Source organism: Ptychodera flava, unplaced genomic scaffold, assembly GCF_041260155.1.
Source record: "Ptychodera flava strain L36383 unplaced genomic scaffold, AS_Pfla_20210202 Scaffold_55__1_contigs__length_887147_pilon, whole genome shotgun sequence".
Lineage (NCBI taxonomy): Eukaryota > Metazoa > Hemichordata > Enteropneusta > Ptychoderidae > Ptychodera > Ptychodera flava.
In genome coordinates this window covers 488800-511277 of record NW_027248377.1, presented here as the reverse complement: position 1 = coordinate 511277, position 22478 = coordinate 488800, and the positions used below count along the sequence as shown (strand labels likewise).

The window sequence follows — 22478 nt, the reverse complement described above, 5'->3', positions numbered from 1 at the left end:
ACGATGCATGGAAACTTAGATTGGGAATATCCCTCTGACATTGAAATCCAGGATTTTAATGGGAAGGTCAAGGTTCTATTTGCCTACAAATACTCACCAATCTGATGAAAGTGAAATTGGAGTAGAGAGTTTACACTGAGTCACATGACAAACTGTGGCATCAACTAAGTAAATACTGTGTTTATGCCAATACTTGTTTCACACAGACTAAAATGTGAGACATTTTCCTCTGTGATGGGCTACCTAATATAATGGTAACATATCCATCAACCTACATTTAATATTGTGCTACCATAGATACTTTAAATCAGGCTTTCATAGAAGTACCAGCGTCGCAGTTAAAATGTAGGTTTTTACAGTAGTTAGCAGTTTGCTATAATGCATGAAGTTCATCTTTTTTGAGAAAACAAATCATATAATAATATGTTATTTTCTTCTCAGTATGAAATAAATAGAGTAAAAAGTGAATTGGAAGAAAATTTGGTAATTCAATCTAAAGGCACATGAGCTGTAATTTTGCATTATTCCATGATTTTACATTCAAATTAGAATTAATTCATGTGTATTAACTTACTGAAGGGTGTGCAAAGACGTGTTATTGGCCACGTACTCAAATCGCACGTGTAACTTTGAACGAGTCAAATAATAAAACGGTGCCGCACCCGATTATGGCGGCGCCCATGGCTTGAGTTCGCAAGAGTACACATAAAGTGTGAGTGTTGCGCATGCGCATTAGATTCCTCACAAGAAAATGGCGTCTCACAGTGGGAAACGTACGCCCGGTCATATCGGATTCTGACAAGGAATGGAGACAACAGCGCAGTAATGCGTCTAAACGCCTTAGCAAACTAGACATCGAAAACCAGATCGGGAGATGGCTTCAGTTAGAGGAAAAAACAGGGCTTGCAAATCCCGATTTGGCGGAGGAGTTAATTGATTGGTAAGTATAGGACCGGACAGCGAGTGACTGTACACAATATACCGTGTCGAATAGTGCGTGCGAGTGCTTGACGCACCATGGGTTGTGGGTTTGGGTTGTGCAACGATGCCTTGATAAATTCACTATACATGTATTAATATTCAAAGAAGGTCACGTTTTAGCCTTTGAAAGATCAACTTTTGACTCTCCAAATGCTAGGAAACACCATAGCTTGAATAGAAATCACAACAAAATCTCATACTCGCGTACGGTAAGCTTTTACAACACAGTGAGTTACGTACTGAATCGTTTCACACATCTTGTCGCAGTTACAACAAGAATCGAAGTAAACAGTCACTGTCCTCCCCGGACCAAGCGACTGCTATTGCTACTGTTTTTAATACCGCCAGTTCTAAGCGCATGTTACGAGTTGGCAAACATCGCCTCTCGTATGTGGTGACAGGTGCAGCCAACGGAGCTACAGCAATATTTGAGGGCAGGGGAACTATTAATTTTGCTTGGGTAGGGGACATATTTTTAGCTGGCAGGGGAGCAAATTTTATTTTTATTGTCGGGCAGGGCAGATATCGGTTGGTTGTCCCGGGGACAGGGCTTTGCGAAAAACGAGGAGAGGGGGAGCTACTTTTAAAACGGGGACGGGAAGTTGAGCCATTATGTTTTAAGGGGAAATTTTTTCACAGGGCTGGGGAAATCAACAGGTTTTCATCACAGGGTAGGGTAGGTAGCTCCATGTCTGCAGGGGAAATGGAATGACGAAATTTAGGGGGGAATTTTTTGCAGGGCAGGGGAAATAGGCAAGTTTTTCGGCCACAGGGCAGGGGAGCTTCAAAAATTGACAGTGGGGAGGGGAAACAGGCAAAAATAAGTGGGGAGGGGGTAAAAATGAAGTTTGAGTGCGGGAGAGCAAGTCGAAAAATTTTCAGTGACAGGGCAAATTATGAACAACTAATTAATTACTCTCATGACTTAAAATTAGTCAGTTCACATTACTTGTAATGCACAATATATCTTGTCATAGTAATGACCCCTTTAAAAGTGCATTGTTAATTGGCTGCACCTGTGTTGAGCCAGTACAGCAAGACATTTCGTGCACATCATCAGTTTATCTGGTCATGGGAAATAAATAATTGTATCCTGTTGTGTAACCTTTCTGTATAAATTGTCCGAACTATGGATACATCTTTGCTTAATGAGTCAGAAAATACTTGTTAGTAGTAGCACAGACACTAAAAAAGAGGGTCTATGGTAGTAGGAAGTGACGATTTAAGATTTGTATTCAACATGATTCAATTAAGGTGTAACTATCGATCCTTTCAAGCAAAGTAAAAAATTCCATTTGCTTTACAAGTGTATCTGTCTTGATCCAAAATATAATGTAAACATATTTGTAAAGTAACCACTTTCTCACAGTAAGTGAGGCTACCCACAATTCCCCTGATTTGTTCACTCAGATATTTTTTGCTAAAGGCTTTTTCAATTTTATCAGTTTCTTAACAATTTTTAACTTGCAATTTAAGTTCAGGATTATTTGTTAAAACTATGTTCCAAAATTATTGATTATGTTTAAAATTCAAGAATAAATTGAATGAGAAGTCGATGTTTGGAGGTGCTAAAAATTGCACGCTTGTCAAGATAAAGTTATCAGCAACTAAGATGGTCTCATCATACCACCTGTCAGACATGCAAATTTCCTTTGTTACGAACATTAAAAAAATCAATATCCTTTCTTTTACCAACACAGATGCAACTTATTCCCTTAGTTTCCTTGAAAATATTGTGTATGACTGTCAAAAATCTATGTCGACAAAATTACAAAATTGCTATCTCCTCCGCGAAAAGGGTTGATCTTCTCATTATTCACAGGGAGAAATCAGAAAATTATGATTACAGAACTATGTTGCCAGAATTTTAAAATATGGACTGAGTTGTTCTCTGTACAGAAGAAATTTGCTTCAGTTCAGTTAGTGATCTCCGTGTGTACAGATCATGGAGAATTGTGGGTAGCCTCACTTACTGTGTTTCTGTTTATCCATGGACACTCAAACCTCATGATTGTAGACTTACTTCAGCCATTCGGTCATGGTGACAAGCAAAAAACTGATAATGCCAGATGTTTAGATTGTTCAGCCTTTTTCTTCAATTTTCATCACACAAGTCTGCTAACATTTTATTCCTTTCAGTTTCAGGTTTTGCAAACTACCGTGCAATGTTGTGAATTGAATGGTGTCTTCAGTATGCTGTAGCTGCCCAAGTTGTGATGTACAGAAAGTACATTTACCATCTTCCCTTTTAGTAGAGATGTAAACTTTCTTAAAAAGCATGACAATTGTATACATTTTAAAACGTTACCTTTTATTCAACACATCGTCACTGTTTTCAATCTTAAAAAAAGCTTTCACCTTTTTTACAGTAAATGAGACAGTAAGCATGCAAGATAAAACATTCAAAATAAGAAAAAAATTCATGTACAATTAGGGTAAATCCCTTTCAGGTCTAACCCCTATTTATAGGCTGAATTCGGGTACTTTACTGGGAACTCAGGCAGGAAATAAATAAAAAAATTAGGACAATGATTGCACTGAATGTCTTGTCACATTGAGGAATGTCTGTCCCCAGGACTGGCAAAATCCTGGTTATTGGACGAGTGTCTCTGTAAATACATGACATGTATGCAAATAAACGTGTACAACAATAAGTGTACATATAAAACTTTGCGTGAAAAATTCACATCAGTTGCTCCGTAGACATGAAGATAGCCATTGATGAATTTGATGGAAGCAGATATTCAAATTTGTACATGAAATGAGAAATGTGGCACACCAATACACATCACCATGAAAGGGTGATACAGTTGTTTGGCCAAAGCCAACTGTACTCCACAACTACTTGACACACAACAGTTACCGGTACAATGGATGGTACGGTAAACATGATATGTTGAGGTCAACAAATTAAAACAGTACAGTTCATGAGACTTCCCCCTGGTATATATACATACACCACACAATAAATTCCCACAATTTGGTTTGATTTCTACACACGACATTAGAATTTTTGTAACTTTTTCAGTTCTGCCTGAAAGCAATAAGGCAAACCCTCTAGACAAATGCCATACTTTTGGTGAGCAATTTATGACAAACTGAAGAGGTCATTCTCTTAGATAGAAAAGTCAGCATGTAAATTTCTTTTGTCTTTCTGGTGGAATATCCTTTTGTATCATGAAACAGGTGCAACTTGTCTCCCTACTTTCAATCACATTCTGTATGGCTGAGGACACAATCAGTGGAAATTTATGAAAATACTATCTCCTCTCTCAATCAAGCATAATTTTCTGAGTCATTTAAAATGGCAATTTAGAAGAATGGTGTCCTTAAAAGTACATTTTCAGAATTAAAGAAACCAGTCTGTGAATTTGTGTACACAGGGGAGACTTTGTAGATTTCACTGAAGAGTCTCTGAGTGTATAAATCATGATTAACATGTATAGGAAATATCAAGTACTGTGCCAAATGGGAGGTAACCAAGCTGCTGTGTTTGGGTTAAATGAGCTATATATCTTGTTATCATTTTGTCACAATTATGCAATTCAGCACCATTTTACAAGTGGTATAGCCACAAACTGATTACATCAAATCACTGTACACAAGACACAGACGCCCTGAAAGTTTTGGCACTGTGTATCGTGTATGGCAGTTTTGACGTCATCAGTTAGTGGCTATATCACTTGTAAAATGATGCATGCAATTCCCTTTATGCAAATGTGTTGGAATGAACCCTGTATATTGACCAAACTGATCAGGATATTTATCTCTTATTGCCCAAACACAGCAACCTGGTATCACTCTGAAGTTTCCTGCGCCAGGTTTCCCATGCTCCCACAAAATAAATTGCTGGTATGCAGCATGCCTGTTGCACTTGTGGTAGTCATCAAAGTCATTGGTGGCCATCATATCCATCCGATAGGCTCTAGCAACTGCAAGGACTCCTTCGTCAAGGCAGATAACTCTGAAATCATGAAAAATATGATATTTGTTTCAATATGTATTGCTTTTGTTTATATTTGCCATTATTGGATAAATTCTCATTGATCTCTACTTCCTTTCCCAAAGTTCTGAGTTTGGTACTAGTTTGCTTGTCTCAAAAATATTTTTGGAAGAACAGTAACACTGTTACAGTATCTATGCTGATCTTCTGAGAGGTGTTCTTCCTTTGAAATACCAAAATGAGGATTTTTATGTACACATGTAACAGTCTCGTCTTACATTTTAGAATTCCTCTGTGACCATGCCAGTGCATTCTCAACACTCAAGAGCATTACGTATCCAAAAGTCATTACATAAATAATTTGCCCAGCACACATGGCTTTCCATCTCAGTCAGTTGGTATTCATCACATTTAGAACAATTATTACATATGCATCAAGACTGTTACCAGATCTGATCTAAACGCAAAGGATGACTTGCAGTTGATTGGATTTATTGCATTAAATTCACAATTCAGCCCATAAATGATCATGGTAGGGACAATATGGTTAAAGTAGGAATTCCCTAATAACTTGTATGATGATTTTCTTAGAAAAATTTCATGGCAAACTGTCTGCTTGTTTGCATTCAGTTCATAAACATGCTGACTAGCAATCTGGAGATACAGAGCCCAGGCACCTCCCCACAACATTTTCTCTCAGCAAGGGTTGACATCTGCCGACAGTTTTGACGGACACATCAATCCTGACTGCTTTATGAAGGTCCAGGATGGGATCCTCCAGCCTGTTCAGATAGGACTGCAAAGTCAAATATTAAACTTATGTCCCTCTCAACCACCTGCAACAGAAGATCATGCTTCTGTTCTGGTGTCATTTTCTGCAGCATCTCCTGAAAAGAAGATGATATTATTGCGATGGCTATATGCTGATGTCAATCTGTATGCCCCATTATCACGGTGTGTATACAAAGCAAAAATTTACTTACATGAAGAGTATTTTTCCGTTGCTGCACATCTCGCAATGCCTCATCTGCTCTTGTCACAAGCCTTCCCATCTAGCCCCTCTTCCTCTGCCCAAACCTCTGCATCCCTGTCCTCACCCTCTTCCCTGTGCCTCTCCCTCTACCCCTGTCTCCCTCTTCTTGCTTGGGATTCAGTTATTACAGAACTATCAGTAGAATCAGTCGGTGATGTCTGCAAAATGAAAGAATCAGAAAAATTACAAAGGAGATTCAAATGTAGATATACTGCACTCTGCCGGTCGCTGATCAGTGTTGAGTTTTTCTTTGTTACCATCTTCTCTTCTAAACAAAGCCAAGTAAGTAGTTGACACTTTACTTTAATTCTTGACCATAACATGGCAAGTAAACTGTAGGTTAACTCTTGGTGGAAATTAAGATGTGTAAAGTCAGACTAAAAATTTGGAAGGAAATATGCTTTTGATGCATAACATATATATTTGACATTTTCAAAGCCACTGCATAAAAGGACCACCTTTGTCATTTATGTTGTATCATAGACCCTAGAGAAATCCACTGAAAATGTGTTGTTTACCCTTCAAATTTCCCAGCAAATTGTACTTCAATCAAAAGCCATGGCGAAAATACAAATCACAATAAAACAGCTGTGTGTCCTTGTTTTTGTATCACCATAGCAACGTTATAGTCACAAGTGCAAACAACGCCGTTTTCTCCATGCTCAAAATTCATCGCTTTGAAAAGAAAATTTCTAAAACGAGTTGGCATAAGTTTACAGCTGTACTACACATCACACAGCCGCCTTGTACCTTTCTTTCTACCTCCATGGTTGTAATGCTACCGTAATCATCACGAAGCTTGCTAAACTCGTCCTCTCAAACATAGAAGTAGGATCGGGGCCGTATGTCTCAACAGTTCGATTAGAGCTGACTAAAAACACACGAAAGGCATTGTTAAACTCAAGGTTATTCACACAATAATTCCGAATCTATGTGAAGTAAGTAATCCGTTTGCAAAATGACTCGGAAATTGACAGTGTTCAGAAATAAGATCGACTGCATTTGGTCAATGCCGCTCATGGTTCACGCATCATGCGCATGGCTCACTCAAGCCAAATATAATCGAATACGTTCGTAATTACAAAACCCGAACGGCGTATCGCTAACTGAAAACCATTCTGGGTAAATCCAGATTCAAAACGAATTACTAGTTCTGGAAATCCATGCGAAACAACGAACCACAACGAGACTCTAGCGTACGCTAGCCTATGGGCAGCTACCCGTACGCTTTACCGGACTTCGACCAGCGGCCGCCTGGCCGGGCCAAATTCACAAACAAGCTCTAGTTCCTTGTCATTTCAATCGCATCGTTTATGCCTACAACTGTTGTAACACCCTCTTTGTTCAAATGAAACATCGAACTGGAGAACAATCAGCATTAAATACTAGGTTTGAGGGGGCAGAAAACACGTGAGTTTGTTTACAAAATAGACATAAGCTAAGTTACATTACCTCATGTGTAGACTCCATTGTTGTCGAGTTGCGAATGGGGTCACGCTCCCACATCGCGCAGTATCACACAGTAAGATCCCGCTCTCGTCCTCCGTGTGACGTTGCATTTGCTGTGTTCTTTGTCACGTGACTGCTTTTGCGAAATGGCGCGGTACATTTAAAATGAGGCGATATCGCGAGAATTTCCTTGCGTTCTGTGTCGTTTGTGACTGTCCTAGTATGTTAGTTGAAGGGTATATCGCTTAATTGCAAGAATTCAATCAACATTCGAGACGTTTGGGGGTTATTTTAGGGTAAATAAAATGTTAAAAGTTACAGCTCACGGGCCTTTAAATGTGCTATTTTGTATCATACAATGCAAAAATAAAAAACAGTAATTTGGTTGTCATTAGTGTGTCCCCTGCTTATTTGAATTACATGTGTGTTAGGATTTTGAAATGTGTCATCACAACCCCTTATGGTGAAGACAGTATTTGCATGTGACTCAAAATGTCACTCCAACCTACTTTCCTACTTTTGAAGGTCAGCATTATTTTAAATACATGTTCCAACATTAACGCTGTTTCCAGTAAAACGTCTGTTATTCTATTGTAGCAAAATCTATGTAAAAGCTTTTCTTCAATTATCGCAAATGAAAAGTTTTTTATCATGTCTTTCTGTAGATCTTATTGTATAAATGTAACTCTTAAATTTATTTTCATTAATTTTGGTGTAGAAACCAAACATTTTCTTCTTCTGCCCCCCTAACTTTGTTGAAAAACAAACAAAATGCATTGTATGGAAAATCTGAACAACTGAATTCTAGTCCTAACTAAAATTCAGTCATCTATTTGAGCAGTTGACATGTAATACGGTCATCACACACAAATGTAACATACATAGAAATATTGATACGTAGTGTATTGACAAGTTGACTACTAGGAACTAGGAATATGTAGGGTACATGATATCTTAAGTAGTCTATAACAAGAGTGTATTTTATCCATAAAACTGTTATGTAGGTCATTTCCCCCACACTCATCATGACCTGAGTTCAATTAGTCTAGAACATTCTCAAGGTCACTGCCCTTGATGACCTCACAACCTTGAATTCAATTAGTCATGTTTGGAATGTTCTGGAAAGTTGATTAGTTGTGTAAGGGAGATAATTTTAGAACAGTAATTAGCATGTCAATAAAAGTTCTAGATTGTTCTTATATGCCTTTATAAAAGGGACGTGCTCAGCTTCCAGTCAGACTTTTGGGATCGTGTCTCTTGTGTGTTACTAAACTCCAGCAGTAGTCATTCTCAAGACTTTTCAAGACCTTCACTGCCAACGCTGGATTTATACTGTGGACTTTGTGCAGCTTCAAGCCTGCAAGGACTGTTCATTCATCCAACTGACTGTTACAACTCTGAGACTGGAGCTTTGCCGTCCCAGCTGAGATAAGTAGTCTGTACACTTTTAAAGCTTGTACTCTATCCCTGACTTAGCAATTAGTTTTATTTTCGTAATAAATTTTGTTTAAACGTTAACTGCTGAGTTCACCCTTTTGTTCGTTTCTCTGCACGTAACAAATTGGGGGCTCGTCCGGGAGACGAATATTTTGAGCCGTTTGACAACATTTTGCCTGCCTTTCAAAACTACTGTATACTGTGAACTCAGCGAAATTCAATCATGGCGGAATTCAAGCCAGACGAATTTATGGATGACCTTGATCAGGACACATTTAATTCTCTCAGAAAAGACGACCTCATAGCACTGGCCAATTTCCTTAAAGTAGAAGTCAAAAGATCTATGCGCAAGCGAGAAATTCAATTCAAGATTGCAAAACATTTAGTTAATTCTGGCCATTTTGAAGAGTCTGCCTTAAAAGATTATGAGCCTGAGTCTTCCTTCGAACTCAAAAAATTAGAATTAGAAATTCAGGCAGATTTGGAGCTTAAAAAATTGGCATTAGAAAAAGAAAAAATACAAATGCAATTACAAATGAAAGAAAAAGAATTGCAAATGGAAGAAGAAAGACAGAAAGAAAAAGAAAGGCAGGAAAGATTAGAAATGGAAGAAAGACAGAAAGAGAGGGAATTGGAAATGAAAGAAAAAGAATTGCAAATGGAAGAAAGACAAAGGGAGAAAGAAAGAGAGGAAAAAGAAAAGGAAAGAGAATTAGCTGCACACCGACTGCAGTTAGAAATGAGACGTTTAGAGCTTGGAAAGTCAGGAAAATTCTTCCCTTCAGACAATTTTGACATCACTAAGCATTTCAGGTTAGTTCCCCCTTTCCAAGAAAAGGATGTTGATAAATATTTTCTCCATTTTGAGAAAATTGCTCAGAGTCTGAATTGGCCTAAGGAGTCCTGGTCTATGCTTTTGCAGAGTGCTTTGGTGGGTAAAGCCAGAGAAATTTACATTCAGTTGTCAGTAGAGCAGGCTTCAGATTATGATTCTGTGAAGGAATTAATTCTCAAGGGCTACGAGTTGGTGCCTGAAGCTTACCGTCAGAAATTTAGGGATTGTGAGAAGGTGAAGGATCAAACTTATGTTGAATTTGCTCGAACAAAAGAACAACTGTTTGATCGTTGGTGTTCTTCGGAAAAGGTCAGTCAGAATTATGACAAATTACGACAGTTGTTTTGATTGAGGAATTTAAAAGGTGCATCCGGAGTGACATCAAGACGTTTATCAATGAACAAAAGGCAGATACATTAGAGGTTGCTGCACGTTTGGCCGATGATTATTCATTGACCCACAAATCTTCATTTCTCAGCAAACCATCCCAGTCCTTTTCCTACAGAAACAATGCAGGTAAATTTAACTCCTCCTTTTCATCCAAGAATTTTCAAAGGACAGTAGAAATCAAATGACAACAGTTCACAGAGTTCAAGTAACACTCCCACATCATCAGATCCCAAGTCTCAATCTCCTTCTGACAAACAGTTCGGTACACTTTCTTGTAATTATTGTAAGAAAGACGGCCATTTAATGTCAGAGTGTTTCAAATTGAAAAGAAAACGTGAAGGTCAAAGTGGTCAAAGTGGATCTAAGCCCACCGGCTTTATTTCTTCATCAACTCAATTAGAGTCTAATAATGTGTGCAACACATTTTCTGAGGTTAAACCCCTCTCATCCCCAATTAATGAGGTCAAGGTCAATTCTTTTCAAGATAGCATTATGGGTATTTTCGAACCATTTATTCATGATGGTTTTATATCACTTTCTAGTGATTTCTCTTCCGCTACCCCTGTCAAAATTTTAAGAGATACCGGGGCTTCCCAGTCTCTTTTGTTGGCAGATACCCTGCCGTTTTCTGAAAAGTCATTTTCAGGTTCTAAAGTTCTTATTAAGGGGGTAGATTGTAATGACTACATACTGTTCCTCTCCATAATGTCTATTTGTCTTCGGACTTTGTTTCTGGACCTGTGACTTTAGGTATTAGGCCTTTTTTGCCTTTTGAAGGGATTCACCTTCTTCTTGGAAACGACCTTGCTGGGGACAAGGTCATTACTAATCCACTTGTGACTGATAATCCTAGTTTAGATCAAAATCCAGAGCCAATAGAGGAAGACATTCCCGGCCTTTTCCCATCATGTGCCATTACTCGAGCCATGTCAAAGAAAACTTTGAGAATCAAAATACTCTCAAAAATAATGTCACAGATGTTGACTTAAATGACACCTTTCTCAGTCAGGTGTTTGACACGGATCATTCCGTTATCCCTCGTGGATTGTAAACTTCCAGTAAAACTTCTGCTGACCAAAGTCAGACATTTTCTAGATCAAATCTCATTGCAGAACAACACAAAGACCCAGATATTTTGTGTTTGTTTGACAGGGTAGATGATGAAGATAAAACTTCAGATAGCTCTGTTCCTATTATACAAAGTCTGGTATTCTCATGCGTAAATGGAGACCTCCAGATGTCTTGGTTGATGACGACTGGGCTATAAAACATCAAATTGTGGTTCCAAAGCCCTATCGTGCTGAAATATTGCGCCTGGCCCATGAAACGCCCTGGGCTGGTCATTTGGGAGTAAGGAAAACTTATCATAAAATTCTCAGTCACTTTTATTGGCCTAATCTCAGGCAGGATGTAGCACATTTCTGTAAAACTTGTCACACATGTCAAATGGTAGGAAAGCCAAATCAGACCATTCCAAAGGCCCCTTTACAGCCAATTCCTGCATTTCAAGAACCATTTAGTAGGATATCTAATAGACTGTGTTGGGCCCTACCAAAAACAAGATCAGGAAATGAGTACATGCTGACAATAATGTGTACATCAACTCGGTTCCCAGAAGCCATACCACTGAGAAATATAAAGACAAAGACTATAGTGAGAGCTTTAGTCAAATTTTTCACTTTATTTGGCCTCCCTAAATGTGTCCAGTCCGATCAAGGCTCCAACTTTATGTCTGGAATTTTTCAACAAGTAATGGATCAGCTAGGCATTAAACAGTATAGGTCATCCGCCTATCATCCAGAAAGTCAGGGTGCTCTTGAGCGATTTCATCAAACTTTGAAAAACATGATTAGGACCTACTGTTTTGACACAGAGAAGCAGTGGGATGAAGGAATTCATTTTCTGCTCTTTGCTGTTAGAGAGTCAATTCAAGAGTCTCTTGGTTTTAGCCCATTTGAGCTTGTATTTGGACATACAGTCCGTGGCCCACTTAAGCTCGTTAAAGAGAAATTCCTATCAGACGATGATGATTGTCTGAATATTTTGCAATATGTGTCAGATTTTCGTACGAAAACTCTCTAAAGCATGTGAATTAGCCAGAGAAAATCTTGAGTCATCTCAGCAGTCAATGAAAACCAAATATGATAAAAGCACCTCAAAACGGAAGTTTAAACCAGGTCAAAAAGTTCTTGTTCTACTTCCGTTCCTGGCAAACCACTCCATGCTCGTTACTTTGGGCCATACCTAATTGATAAGAAATTGAGTGATTTAAATTACATCATAATAACACCTGACAGGCGAAAACAAAAACAGCTATGTCACATAAATATGCTTAAGCCATATTTGGATAGGGATAATCCTACTATAACTCAGCCTGTCAGTGCAGTCAGTTCAAACCATTATGAAGATAGTGATACTGAAACTGACTTGAGTGAAAATACTCTAAACTCAAAGCTGGGCTCGGTCAAGCTTCAGAACTCAGAAATCCTGGAGAAGCTGGAGTCTACAAAGTTGGCACACCTCCAGCCAGAACAACAACAACAGGTGAAAGAACTGCTCCACGAATATAAACACCTGTTTCAAGATGTTCCAACGAGGACGAACGTCATCTATCACGACGTTGATGTTGGGGACAGTAAGCCTGTAAAACAACATCCATACAGACTGAATCCAACAAAAGCGAATATCTCCAGGAAGAAGTCAAATACCTGCTGGACAATGACTTTATCGAACTCAGTAAAAATAACCGGACTTTGCCGTGCATACTTTATGCCAAATCAGTGCCATTTCAAGTTTTCCAACAACAAATTGCAAGAAGATAGTCATGGGACATCCTGTTTGCTATTTTTCACGCAAATTTAACAAATCCCAGAGAAACTACTCTACAATTGAAAAAGAGTGTTTATCTTTGATATTAGCTTTACAGCATTTGAAGTTTATGTTACTTCTTCAAATCAGCCAATAGTGGTTTATATTGATCACAACCCTCTTGTTTTTCTGCAGAAATTTAAAGGCAAAAATCAGAGATTGCTAAGATGGAGTTTAATGTTACAGGAGTTTAATCTTGACATTAGACATATCAAAGGCAGAGACAATTTAATTGCAGACTGTCTCTCTCGTATTTAGAGTTTATTGTTGTTCACTTTCAAGAAATTTTACTTTAGAGTAACACAAAATTTGAGTACTTAATTCCTTTTAAGATTACATTTGTAAAAGAAAGATTTTTCTTTGAAAAATTTTCTTTTTTGAAGAGGGGGTGTGTTATGTAGGTCATTTCCCCCACACTCATCATGACCTGAGTTCAATTAGTCTAGAACATTCTCAAGGTCACTGCCCTTGATGACTCACAACCTTGAATTCAATTAGTCATGTTTGGAATGTTCTGGAAAGTTGATTAGTTGTGTAAGGGAGATAATTTTAGAACAGTAATTAGCATGTCAATAAAAGTTCTAGATTGTTCTTATATGCCTTTATAAAAGGGACGTGCTCAGCTTCCAGTCAGACTTTTGGGATCGTGTCTCTTGTGTGTTACTAAACTCCAGCAGTAGTCATTCTCAAGACTTTTCAAGACCTTCACTGCCAACGCTGGATTTATACTGTGGACTTTGTGCAGCTTCAAGCCTGCAAGGACTGTTCATTCATCCAACTGACTGTTACAACTCTGAGACTGGAGCTTTGCCGTCCCAGCTGAGATAAGTAGTCTGTACACTTTTAAAGCTTGTACTCTATCCCTGACTTAGCAATTAGTTTTATTTTCGTAATAAATTTTGTTTAAACGTTAACTGCTGAGTTCACCCTTTTGTTCGTTTTCTCTGCACGTAACAAACCGATTATATTAAAAAAAGCATCAAAAGTTACAGCAGACAAGCCAAATATTGATACATTGTTAACTGTTCTTACTTGAAACTGGATTTTTAACGAAAATGTGTCAACTAAAGTTAATTAATTCACTGAATGTACTCTGTATATTATCAGGCTTGTGCCATTTAACATTTCACTCTCTAATCTGAGGTATGGCCTTGATAAGCTAATTTCTGTAATAATTTCTAATACATGAGCTTTCAGAATGAAAATTAAAATTTTACCGTCAATAGCATTTTATTATGCAGTGACAAATATGTTATGAAATTACTAGTGATTGACGTATTTGTGACTATAATAATGACTGTTTTTACCAAACTGTCTGATACATCACATTTTTCTTTCAGGAATATGCAGTTAACTGTTCCGTTGTTACATTAGAGCGAATCTGGAGTCATATGGACATATTTGCATTTGCACATTTCTCTGGTTGGGCGTTAAAAGCACTATTAGTGAGGCATTATGGGATATGTTGGACAATCAGTGTGACGTGGGAGATTACTGAGGTTAGTTGATTCATTGCTAAGAAATTCATTTTGTTCTAATCTCAGTGAGAAATTCAAGCCTAAATCCATGTACAATGTATGTGTATAGGTATTATATATATTGTATCAAGTTAACTTTAGGAATACCCAATGGCCTCTGACTTAAAGTTCAGCAGATGTTGAGATGTTTATTGATTTGCCTGAGCAGAGAGAGACATTCAGATATGGCAATAGATTCTGAAATAATTGCTTTGATACGCCAGATGTAATCATTATTCATTAATGGTATCCATCACAAAGGACTCTTGTAAGGTGTGCAGTTTTGAACAAGTGTATCTTATGTGTATTGAGGAAAAATGCCTTGAAAACATTTAGAATTTGAAACGCAGCATTCTGAAGTATTTTTTATAAGAGTATATGCTTGTGACATACACATGAAATCAGCTTTCATGTAATTACTTATACAATCAGATGTGTTTGTTAAAATTTTATCTATAAATGTATAAACACAGATGCTATCAGAATTATGAGAAGCTTTGTGCTTCGCCTGATTACAATCAAAGTACTTTTGATACCATCTTACAGGTTGCTTTTGCTCATTTACTTCCAAACTTTGCCGAGTGTTGGTGGGATCAATTGATCCTGGATGTCTTGGTGTGCAATGGACTGGGAATCTGGCTGGGAATGTTTGTGTGCAAGAAACTGGAAATGAGTAACTTTCATTGGGAAAGCATCAAGTAAGTTTCATCATCAGGGGAAAACACTCAGACTATTTTATTACTGTTTCATCTCACCACACATCAATTACTGTTCTAATGTTTGGAGCTTTACTTCCAATAGCAATATCTATGCATTGGAGCGTCTACAGAGACGTGCAATGAGACTTATTCTTGACATTGTTCCGCCTCTTTCCACTTTTCAAATAATGTATACTCAGCTTCATTGGCTGCCTATTAACTTGAAACTCCGTTGTAACCGTATGGCCCAAATTTACAGAGCAACTCACAATCTAACCCCTGACTACATAACCAGTATGTTCAATAATTACATCCCTTCAAGATCACTTCGTTCTTCCAATCGGAACCTCCTTGAAGTTCCCAAGGCACGTACACTTCTTTATCAGAACACCTTGTCAGATGCGGGTGTGGATGAATATAACAATCTCCCCAAATCAATGAGGGACTCTGAGTCACTGACTAGTTTTAAGAAATCTTGTAACAACTTTTTGTATAATACTTACTTGTCTGATGCCTTTTCGTAGTTTTTTTTATATATATTTGTACTTCTGTGTTTTTGTGTTTCATGTTTGTGCTGTAAAGTGTACTATGCTTTCTTTTATCTATTCGACCTCCACGAAAAGAGGTGTTTCACCTATGGAGTTATCGAGTTAAATAAAGATTAATAATAATAATAATAAGACATGAACCCATACTGTATACAGCATATAAACTTTACATTGGGTCACAAATAAATAAATGTACTCTATAAAACTATCAGCCATAAACATTTGACATTCTGAAACAGCAATACACATCACTTGCACTGCTATTTCAGTATGAGCATAGCATTCTTACTTTCATTATACAGGGTCAATAGGAAAAGTCACCTTTATGAAAAAATTTTCTATAGAATCCTTTGGAATCTTGTTTTTCGATAGAATTCCATAAAAAATGGGGTCAAAACTTTATACACTTCTTGAGAACTTCTATAGATATCTACAGAATATCAGGAAGCTATAAAACTCTATAGAATTTTGTACAGTCTTTCATAAGGGCAATCTTTGTTCTTTAGAAGAACCATATAGATAAATTTGGTAATGTTCAAAAAGAGCAACTATTTGTGCTGTCCAGAAATTGTCAAGTTGGGTATGATGATCACATTTGTGTGGGGTTCACTGCAAACTTTAATGAAACCAGAGTATTGATGTTATTATGCATTATAAATCTATACAGAACTTTTCAAGCAGATTTGTGTGTTCTTTGCATTTTTCATTTTCTCATTGTTTCTTATGTCTGTTTCAGAGATATACATTCCACATCAGGTAAAATACGGCGAGCTGTGCTTCAATTTACTCCTGCAAGGTGAGAATAAATCTCATAAAACATAGGAATCAATCTGAATAAAATCTTCAAAGAAAGCTATCGCTCTATTTAGCAACCCTATGAGTTTCATAAAAGTGATTATTCAAAGAAATAGAGGAAAAGTCCTCTGTAATTCCAAACATGACTGTCAGTTCTTGATTCGAAATCCATGCCTCTATACAGTACATGAAAACAGAAGGTATTGACATACAGGTAAAGCTAGCCTTTTGTAGAGCGCCCTCTATAGCAACTTGCAAATTTTTGAACAAAAATCTGTTTTGCTCTTGTATCTGATATGGTTCTTTTTACACCTGTCTGTTCGATATTGCTTTGTCAAAGGCAAGACTTGTGGATTTTGGAGAACATGCTGTTTACTCTTTAATACAATATCAATTTATTTTTTCCTTTCTTCTGGTAGTTGGACACATGTAAGATGGTTAGACCCAAATTCATCATGTATGAGAGTGGTTGCTGTTTATATTCTTCTAGTGATGTGGCAGGTAAGATATCAGTAGGTGCATTTAAATTTATGACTCTGTGTTTTTGCTTTTTATAGATTTATTTTGAGTGCATAAACCAGACAGAAGTACACACAGAAAGCAATACCAGTTGTTCAGCTATTAGATCTCTGTGATGGATTTTCAGTCTAATGCTGCCTGTGTAACAGAATTTACAAAGATTTTAAAAAGTGTCAAGCGTAATGTTACACTTATTAAGTTATTTTATGCATGGTAGAGTCATGGTTTGCCCTGTATTTTTACAGCAAGTATTATCAATCCAAAGATATTACACTTAACTCAAGTTGTTTAGTCATGCATTCTAACGACCCCAACAAATAATACCAATGGTATTGCCTGTAAGCACGTTCAGATATGTGAATTTGGTGAAAATATCCACATTGTCCCCTCATCCATGTCATTGAGGGTATAATTTCATAAGCTGTCAGTGCTTTTGTTTCATTAGAGAAGACAGAGGCCTATTACTGATTTAGAATTTCCATTTGCATTTTTGCTTTCCCCAGTCTCCTACTAGAGTATATATACTTGCATTCTACCTTTTTACTAGCATGGTTTAGTCCAAATCTGTTGTTTTCAATTGTGATCTTGGACCTCCATACTGGGACATAGGGGTGGAAACGTTAAGGAGGCCTTGGTATAATGATTGAGGACACTTGGTAACATTGATCAGCTTAATGCCTTATACAAAACACTGTCAGGGCAGGTTCTCTGTATCTGTCAACAGATGAATTTGTTTAAAGGGGCAGATTATCTCTAAAAGAATTGACTCTACAGACATTTCAAAAGAAGACAAAGGACTAACATCACGTAAATAGTCAACATTAATGCAGAGACCAGTGATTAAGGATTGCTGTATGATACAAAGACCAAGGAACTGTCTCCACGTATAGAATATTTTTGTTATTATAAAAATGATCTTTGTCATTACAAACATCAATTCCGCACCAGTGCTTGAAAATACATGTTATTTCTCTGCGATGTACAAGACTGTAGACAATGCTAAACACAGTTGTTGTTCTTTCTGTTTCCACAGGTGACAGAACTGAATACTTTTTCTTGAAACACATATTTCTGATACCAACTGGTCACCAATTGAATGTTATAAGGATATTTCTCATAGCAGTCATCGTGGCCCCTACTATTAGGTAAGTCACCATACCCATGTCCCATCCCCCTCATCAAACAGAAATATTGTCAAGTGTACTATCTCTGACACAAGAAAATTTTCCATGTCACATGCACTAGTGTTGGGCCTTACTCAAGGAAATGTAAAGAAATTCTGAAATCGACATGAAATCCTAAAATTTGTAGAGCATGCTGATTTTGAATACATGTATCTGTCCATTCACAGGTGGTACTATCTCCACAAAATGGATATGATGACAGATTGAGACTCAAGCCATCCATTGCAACAACAGTAACTATGGCAATGACATGGAGAATGATCACGCTGAGCATGTGCGCAACGGACAAGTCAATTCCTACAGAATGAGAAGAAGAAACAGACTAGAGAAGATTGATCAAAAGTAACAATTGTTTCATTCTGTCGTTTGTTCACTCTATCTTCCCACATCTATCTCTTATAGTGAAAGTCTGCTTCACATGTTTGCTTCAATAGCTCAGTTTTGACTCTATCAATTTCATTTTTTCACCTAAATCTCGAAAATTTTTAAATACTTTTACAAACACATCATTTTAAAATGTCAGAATAATTAACATTCCATGTATTGGATTTTGAAATGAAAATGTCGGCAGGTAACTTAATCCCCAGCCTTCAGTGATAAATTTACCTCCCAGTACTGTAACCTTTTCATTTTTGTAAACCCTCAAACTGTAGCATGGTTTTGGTATTAAAGCTAAAGTGATAAGTCCACATGAATATACTGTATTAATGTGTAGTGTAATTTTCATTACATGTGACCTCCTTTGAGACAATATTTTAACTTTTGTAGAGTTGATTTCTTTGTTATTTACTGATATTACCGCCAAGACTATAGTTATCCCTGACAGTGTTGATATCTCCTCGCTTTAGATGTATGACTTGTTCTCGTATTGCCAAGTTTTCATCACAAACCATTGTAAGGGGACATTTGCTATGTATTAGACAAACCAGGGTATATGTATATGGAGACACTCCTAAATTTGATTGAAAGGGAACCCAAATAAGCAGACATTCCCATTGTAGTTGAATGTGAATGTTTCTCTGAAAATAATATCATGTGTGGCAGTAAAAAGTAACTCGTTGCTAATTTTTTTCAGTGGCCATTCGCAGAAGTTAGGAAAATTCAAGATTGAAGCAAAGAGAAGCAAGTGATTTGGCATTGAAAAGGAAAAACAAGAACAGAAGAATTGGAAATACAGCAAGATGGCAGGTAGCAAAACTTTTTAAATGATTTGTGAATCTGTCTTTTGTTTAAATTTTTAGCTCATATTTGGTTTTATATATAAATACCAAAAAGAGCTTGTATGATGAGTCGGTGGCGTCTGTATGTCTCTATATTTGTGGGTATGTATGTGCGGATGTATGTCCGTCACACACAAAGGCTCCCATACCGCTAGCTACCGTCTCAGTATTTGGTTTGTACAGGTAGATATAGGGGTTGAGATGTGAATTTGTTCAAAAATGTGCAAATGAGGTAAGAAAAAGGGAAATCCTGCAAATGTGTGCAGGAATGGTGCAGTAAACTGAATCAGCCCACACATCTGATTAAGAGGATTTTGACCTTCAACCTATTTGTATGCAGGGTACCTATTATGTTTGTGAGTGGTAGCAGTAACTTTAAACAGCTAATTGGTCATTCTGTCATTGTTTATGAACTGTGACATATTAACAGATCTGCTGAAACAATGGATGTCTATTTTTGTACATCCATGGTTGAAAGATTCTCTGCTATGCATGTTGCTAAAGTTGACCTTCAGTACCTAAAGTTTCAGACCTTATTTACTTTTGTCATTCTTAATTTTCTGGTTTAAATATTTTTGTTGTTTTTCTGGTTGTACTGTGCAGAAATTGTCATAACATCAACGTATAATTTTCCGCACTGAATAGATAGAAATAACACTTATTGTTGATCTTTGGTATGTACCAATTCTGATCAAATTTGAGCAACACCGTATAATTGCGGTATTTTTCTACTTTCAAACAGGTTCAAAAATTGTGAAAGTAATCAGTTTTTGAGAGAAGTGTGGTGAATAAGTAAAGCAGTCATCAAGAAGAGGCTTCACTGCACAGTTCATTCTTGAAGGGGGCAGTTATCTATGTTCATCCATTGGCATTATTGAGAGCTTGTTTTCATCTAACTTTGTATGTTTGGCTGAGTAGAACCTAATAAACAAACATAGCATCCATTACAAAGATTTCACATGTAAGCCTCAGTATATCATTTTCACTCTTTATTAGTATTTTGGTTCCATGTATCAACTAAATTTCTTGTCACAGTCCTTACAATATCCACAATTGATGTGTATTTTAGAGTGGAGATGTTCAAGTTTAAGAAGTATGTTAGGTTGTCAGCCTGTTAGGTTCTCTTCTCACATTTGCAGCACATATGACAATTTCTGGTATTTTCCCAGAATGTGTCATTTAAGGTAGTAAGCGCTTCAAAAGGGAAAGACTTGAACATTTGCTCAAACTTTACACCATTCTTTTCCCAAATCAAGAATAAAAATCGGGGGTCACCTTGCATAGTTTGGAACTATTGAAACAAATTACCCAACATTTTGCGATATTTGAAAATTCAAAATGGCCATCATCCCTGTGTTAACTCTATGACGAAAAATTAAATTTAGGATTTTCTAAAAACTAAGGGACCGTGGATAATTAAAGCATGTGCACTGTAAACGAAACAAAGTGCGTTTGGCCTCAACCCCTCTCCTAAACGAAAGTTTGGAAGTGTGAAAATCCAACCCAGCCTTATCCTGTATCATACCTATGCACAATCTGTAATTACATGGTTAAGAATATACAGTGTTTTCAATCGGGTTCGAACCCACAACATAAAGCATCCAGTCACCTAGTGGAGAACCAACAGACAGAAATACTTGACCAAATCCACCACTGGTACATGCCAAACAGTATAGCGATATATTGCGATGCAGAAAAACATGTAGCGAGATGTTGATATGAAAATATGAAGTGCGATTTTTGTGCATGGTAGTCGAAATACAGCCAAACCCCCTCCCCCTAAACGCGGAAGTTATGTTTGCAGTGCATGTGTTGTAATTATCCACGGCCCCTAAGACGGTGAATACAAAAGTTTTTCTTTCTCCACAAGTGATAAGTCAGAAAAGAATGGTAGAATTATCAGGGTCGGAATATTTCCCCCGAGGCGTATTATACCTTGAATATGACACTAAAGCATATCACTGCAGATTCGGCCTGATTTAGTAGGCGAGTAAAAATTGTTCGAGTAAAAATTTAAATTTAAATTGTTGTAGTGAGATGAATATTCCTTTGTTCATTAATTTTTTTATTTTCTTTACAGACTTTGAAAAGAAGAGTGAGAGTGATAAGCGAAGAAGAAAAAGACTTCTGGAAAAATGTTAAAGCTGAGCTGATGTCAGACGAAGTGCCATGTGATGAAGAAAATGTTGTTATATTGAAAACACCAGCATGGAGGGCAGAACCACTGAATCAGTTGATAAAGCAGTTAGATGACAGATTAGATGAAAAGGGTGTTTTTAGTAGGATGGTTAAAAAAAGAAAACGATGTAGTCTACCATCAACAAGATGTCGATCAATCAATTTCCATACAGAAAGCTATGTAATTCCTCAGCAATAATCATTTCATTCTTTTCTGTGTATTTATTTTGTGTTTTGACAAATATTTATTAACGTAATTTTTCTTACCATTAATTTTAATGTAGGACACATTTTATTTATGTAAACACCTCCAGACATATGGAATTTATCCCTTTGTCCACCATGGTTTACCAGTCCAAATTCTACAATTTAGAAATCTTTCAGGATGCAAGGATGAACTGTGTGATCATCACCTTATCAGGGATTTACATGAATTAATGAGAGAGCTATTGTATTGATTTTATTCTTTGCAATTTTGAGGAATTTTTATTAACATAATTTTCTTAAGGTTAACTTAAGTGTAAGACATATTTTATTTATGTTGGTTATTAAAAAAGTGAATAGAAAAGTTAATGCCCATGTTTCAATGTGTGTATGTGTTTGATAGAGGGTGTGAGAGTGCTGTTAAGTCACCTTTAATCCTCTTTTTACCACGGCCCATAGCTAAACCATACAAAAAAATGAAACTTGGGAGAAAGAGTGTTAATTTTTGCCCTTTCTAATGTCCAATCAAAGCTTTAAGAATCCCTTTTGCTGTTTGTGTAACTCAGGAGTATTTCATGTACTGCAGTTGGCTGCAATGTTGATATGGCGAGTCAAATCATACTAACATCACTAATTGAATAAATATGTGCTTTGAAACTCATTCAGCATGCAAGGATGA

The 22478-nt window shown here is 37.0% G+C and overlaps 1 protein-coding gene and 2 long non-coding RNA genes across 3 annotated transcripts in view; 2 read left to right on the top strand and 1 right to left on the bottom strand.

Annotated features, from left to right (window-relative positions):
• The window catches only part of LOC139128470 (phosphatidylserine synthase 1-like), a 38908-nt gene extending 16760 nt beyond the window's left edge, over nucleotides 1-22148 (top strand). The window contains 9 exon segments of the mRNA XM_070694245.1: nucleotides 14277-14435; nucleotides 15000-15151; nucleotides 16436-16495; nucleotides 16914-16995; nucleotides 18047-18059; nucleotides 18062-18158; nucleotides 18365-18539; nucleotides 19273-19385; nucleotides 21498-22148. Coding sequence (XP_070550346.1) covers nucleotides 14277-14435; nucleotides 15000-15151; nucleotides 16436-16495; nucleotides 16914-16995; nucleotides 18047-18059; nucleotides 18062-18158; nucleotides 18365-18404 — 603 coding nt within the window. The 3' untranslated portion in view covers nucleotides 18405-18539; nucleotides 19273-19385; nucleotides 21498-22148.
• Nucleotides 744-3649, top strand: LOC139128478 (uncharacterized). Its single transcript, XR_011551312.1, has 2 exons — nucleotides 744-940; nucleotides 3121-3649. It is a non-coding gene; the product is annotated as an uncharacterized lncRNA (long non-coding RNA).
• LOC139128479 (uncharacterized) lies at nucleotides 3267-7743 on the bottom strand. The gene is made up of 3 exons (XR_011551313.1): nucleotides 7410-7743; nucleotides 5908-6115; nucleotides 3267-4945 (listed from the first exon to the last, which is right to left on the bottom strand). It is a non-coding gene; the product is annotated as an uncharacterized lncRNA (long non-coding RNA).
• Nucleotides 22149-22478: the final 330 nt, after the last annotated feature.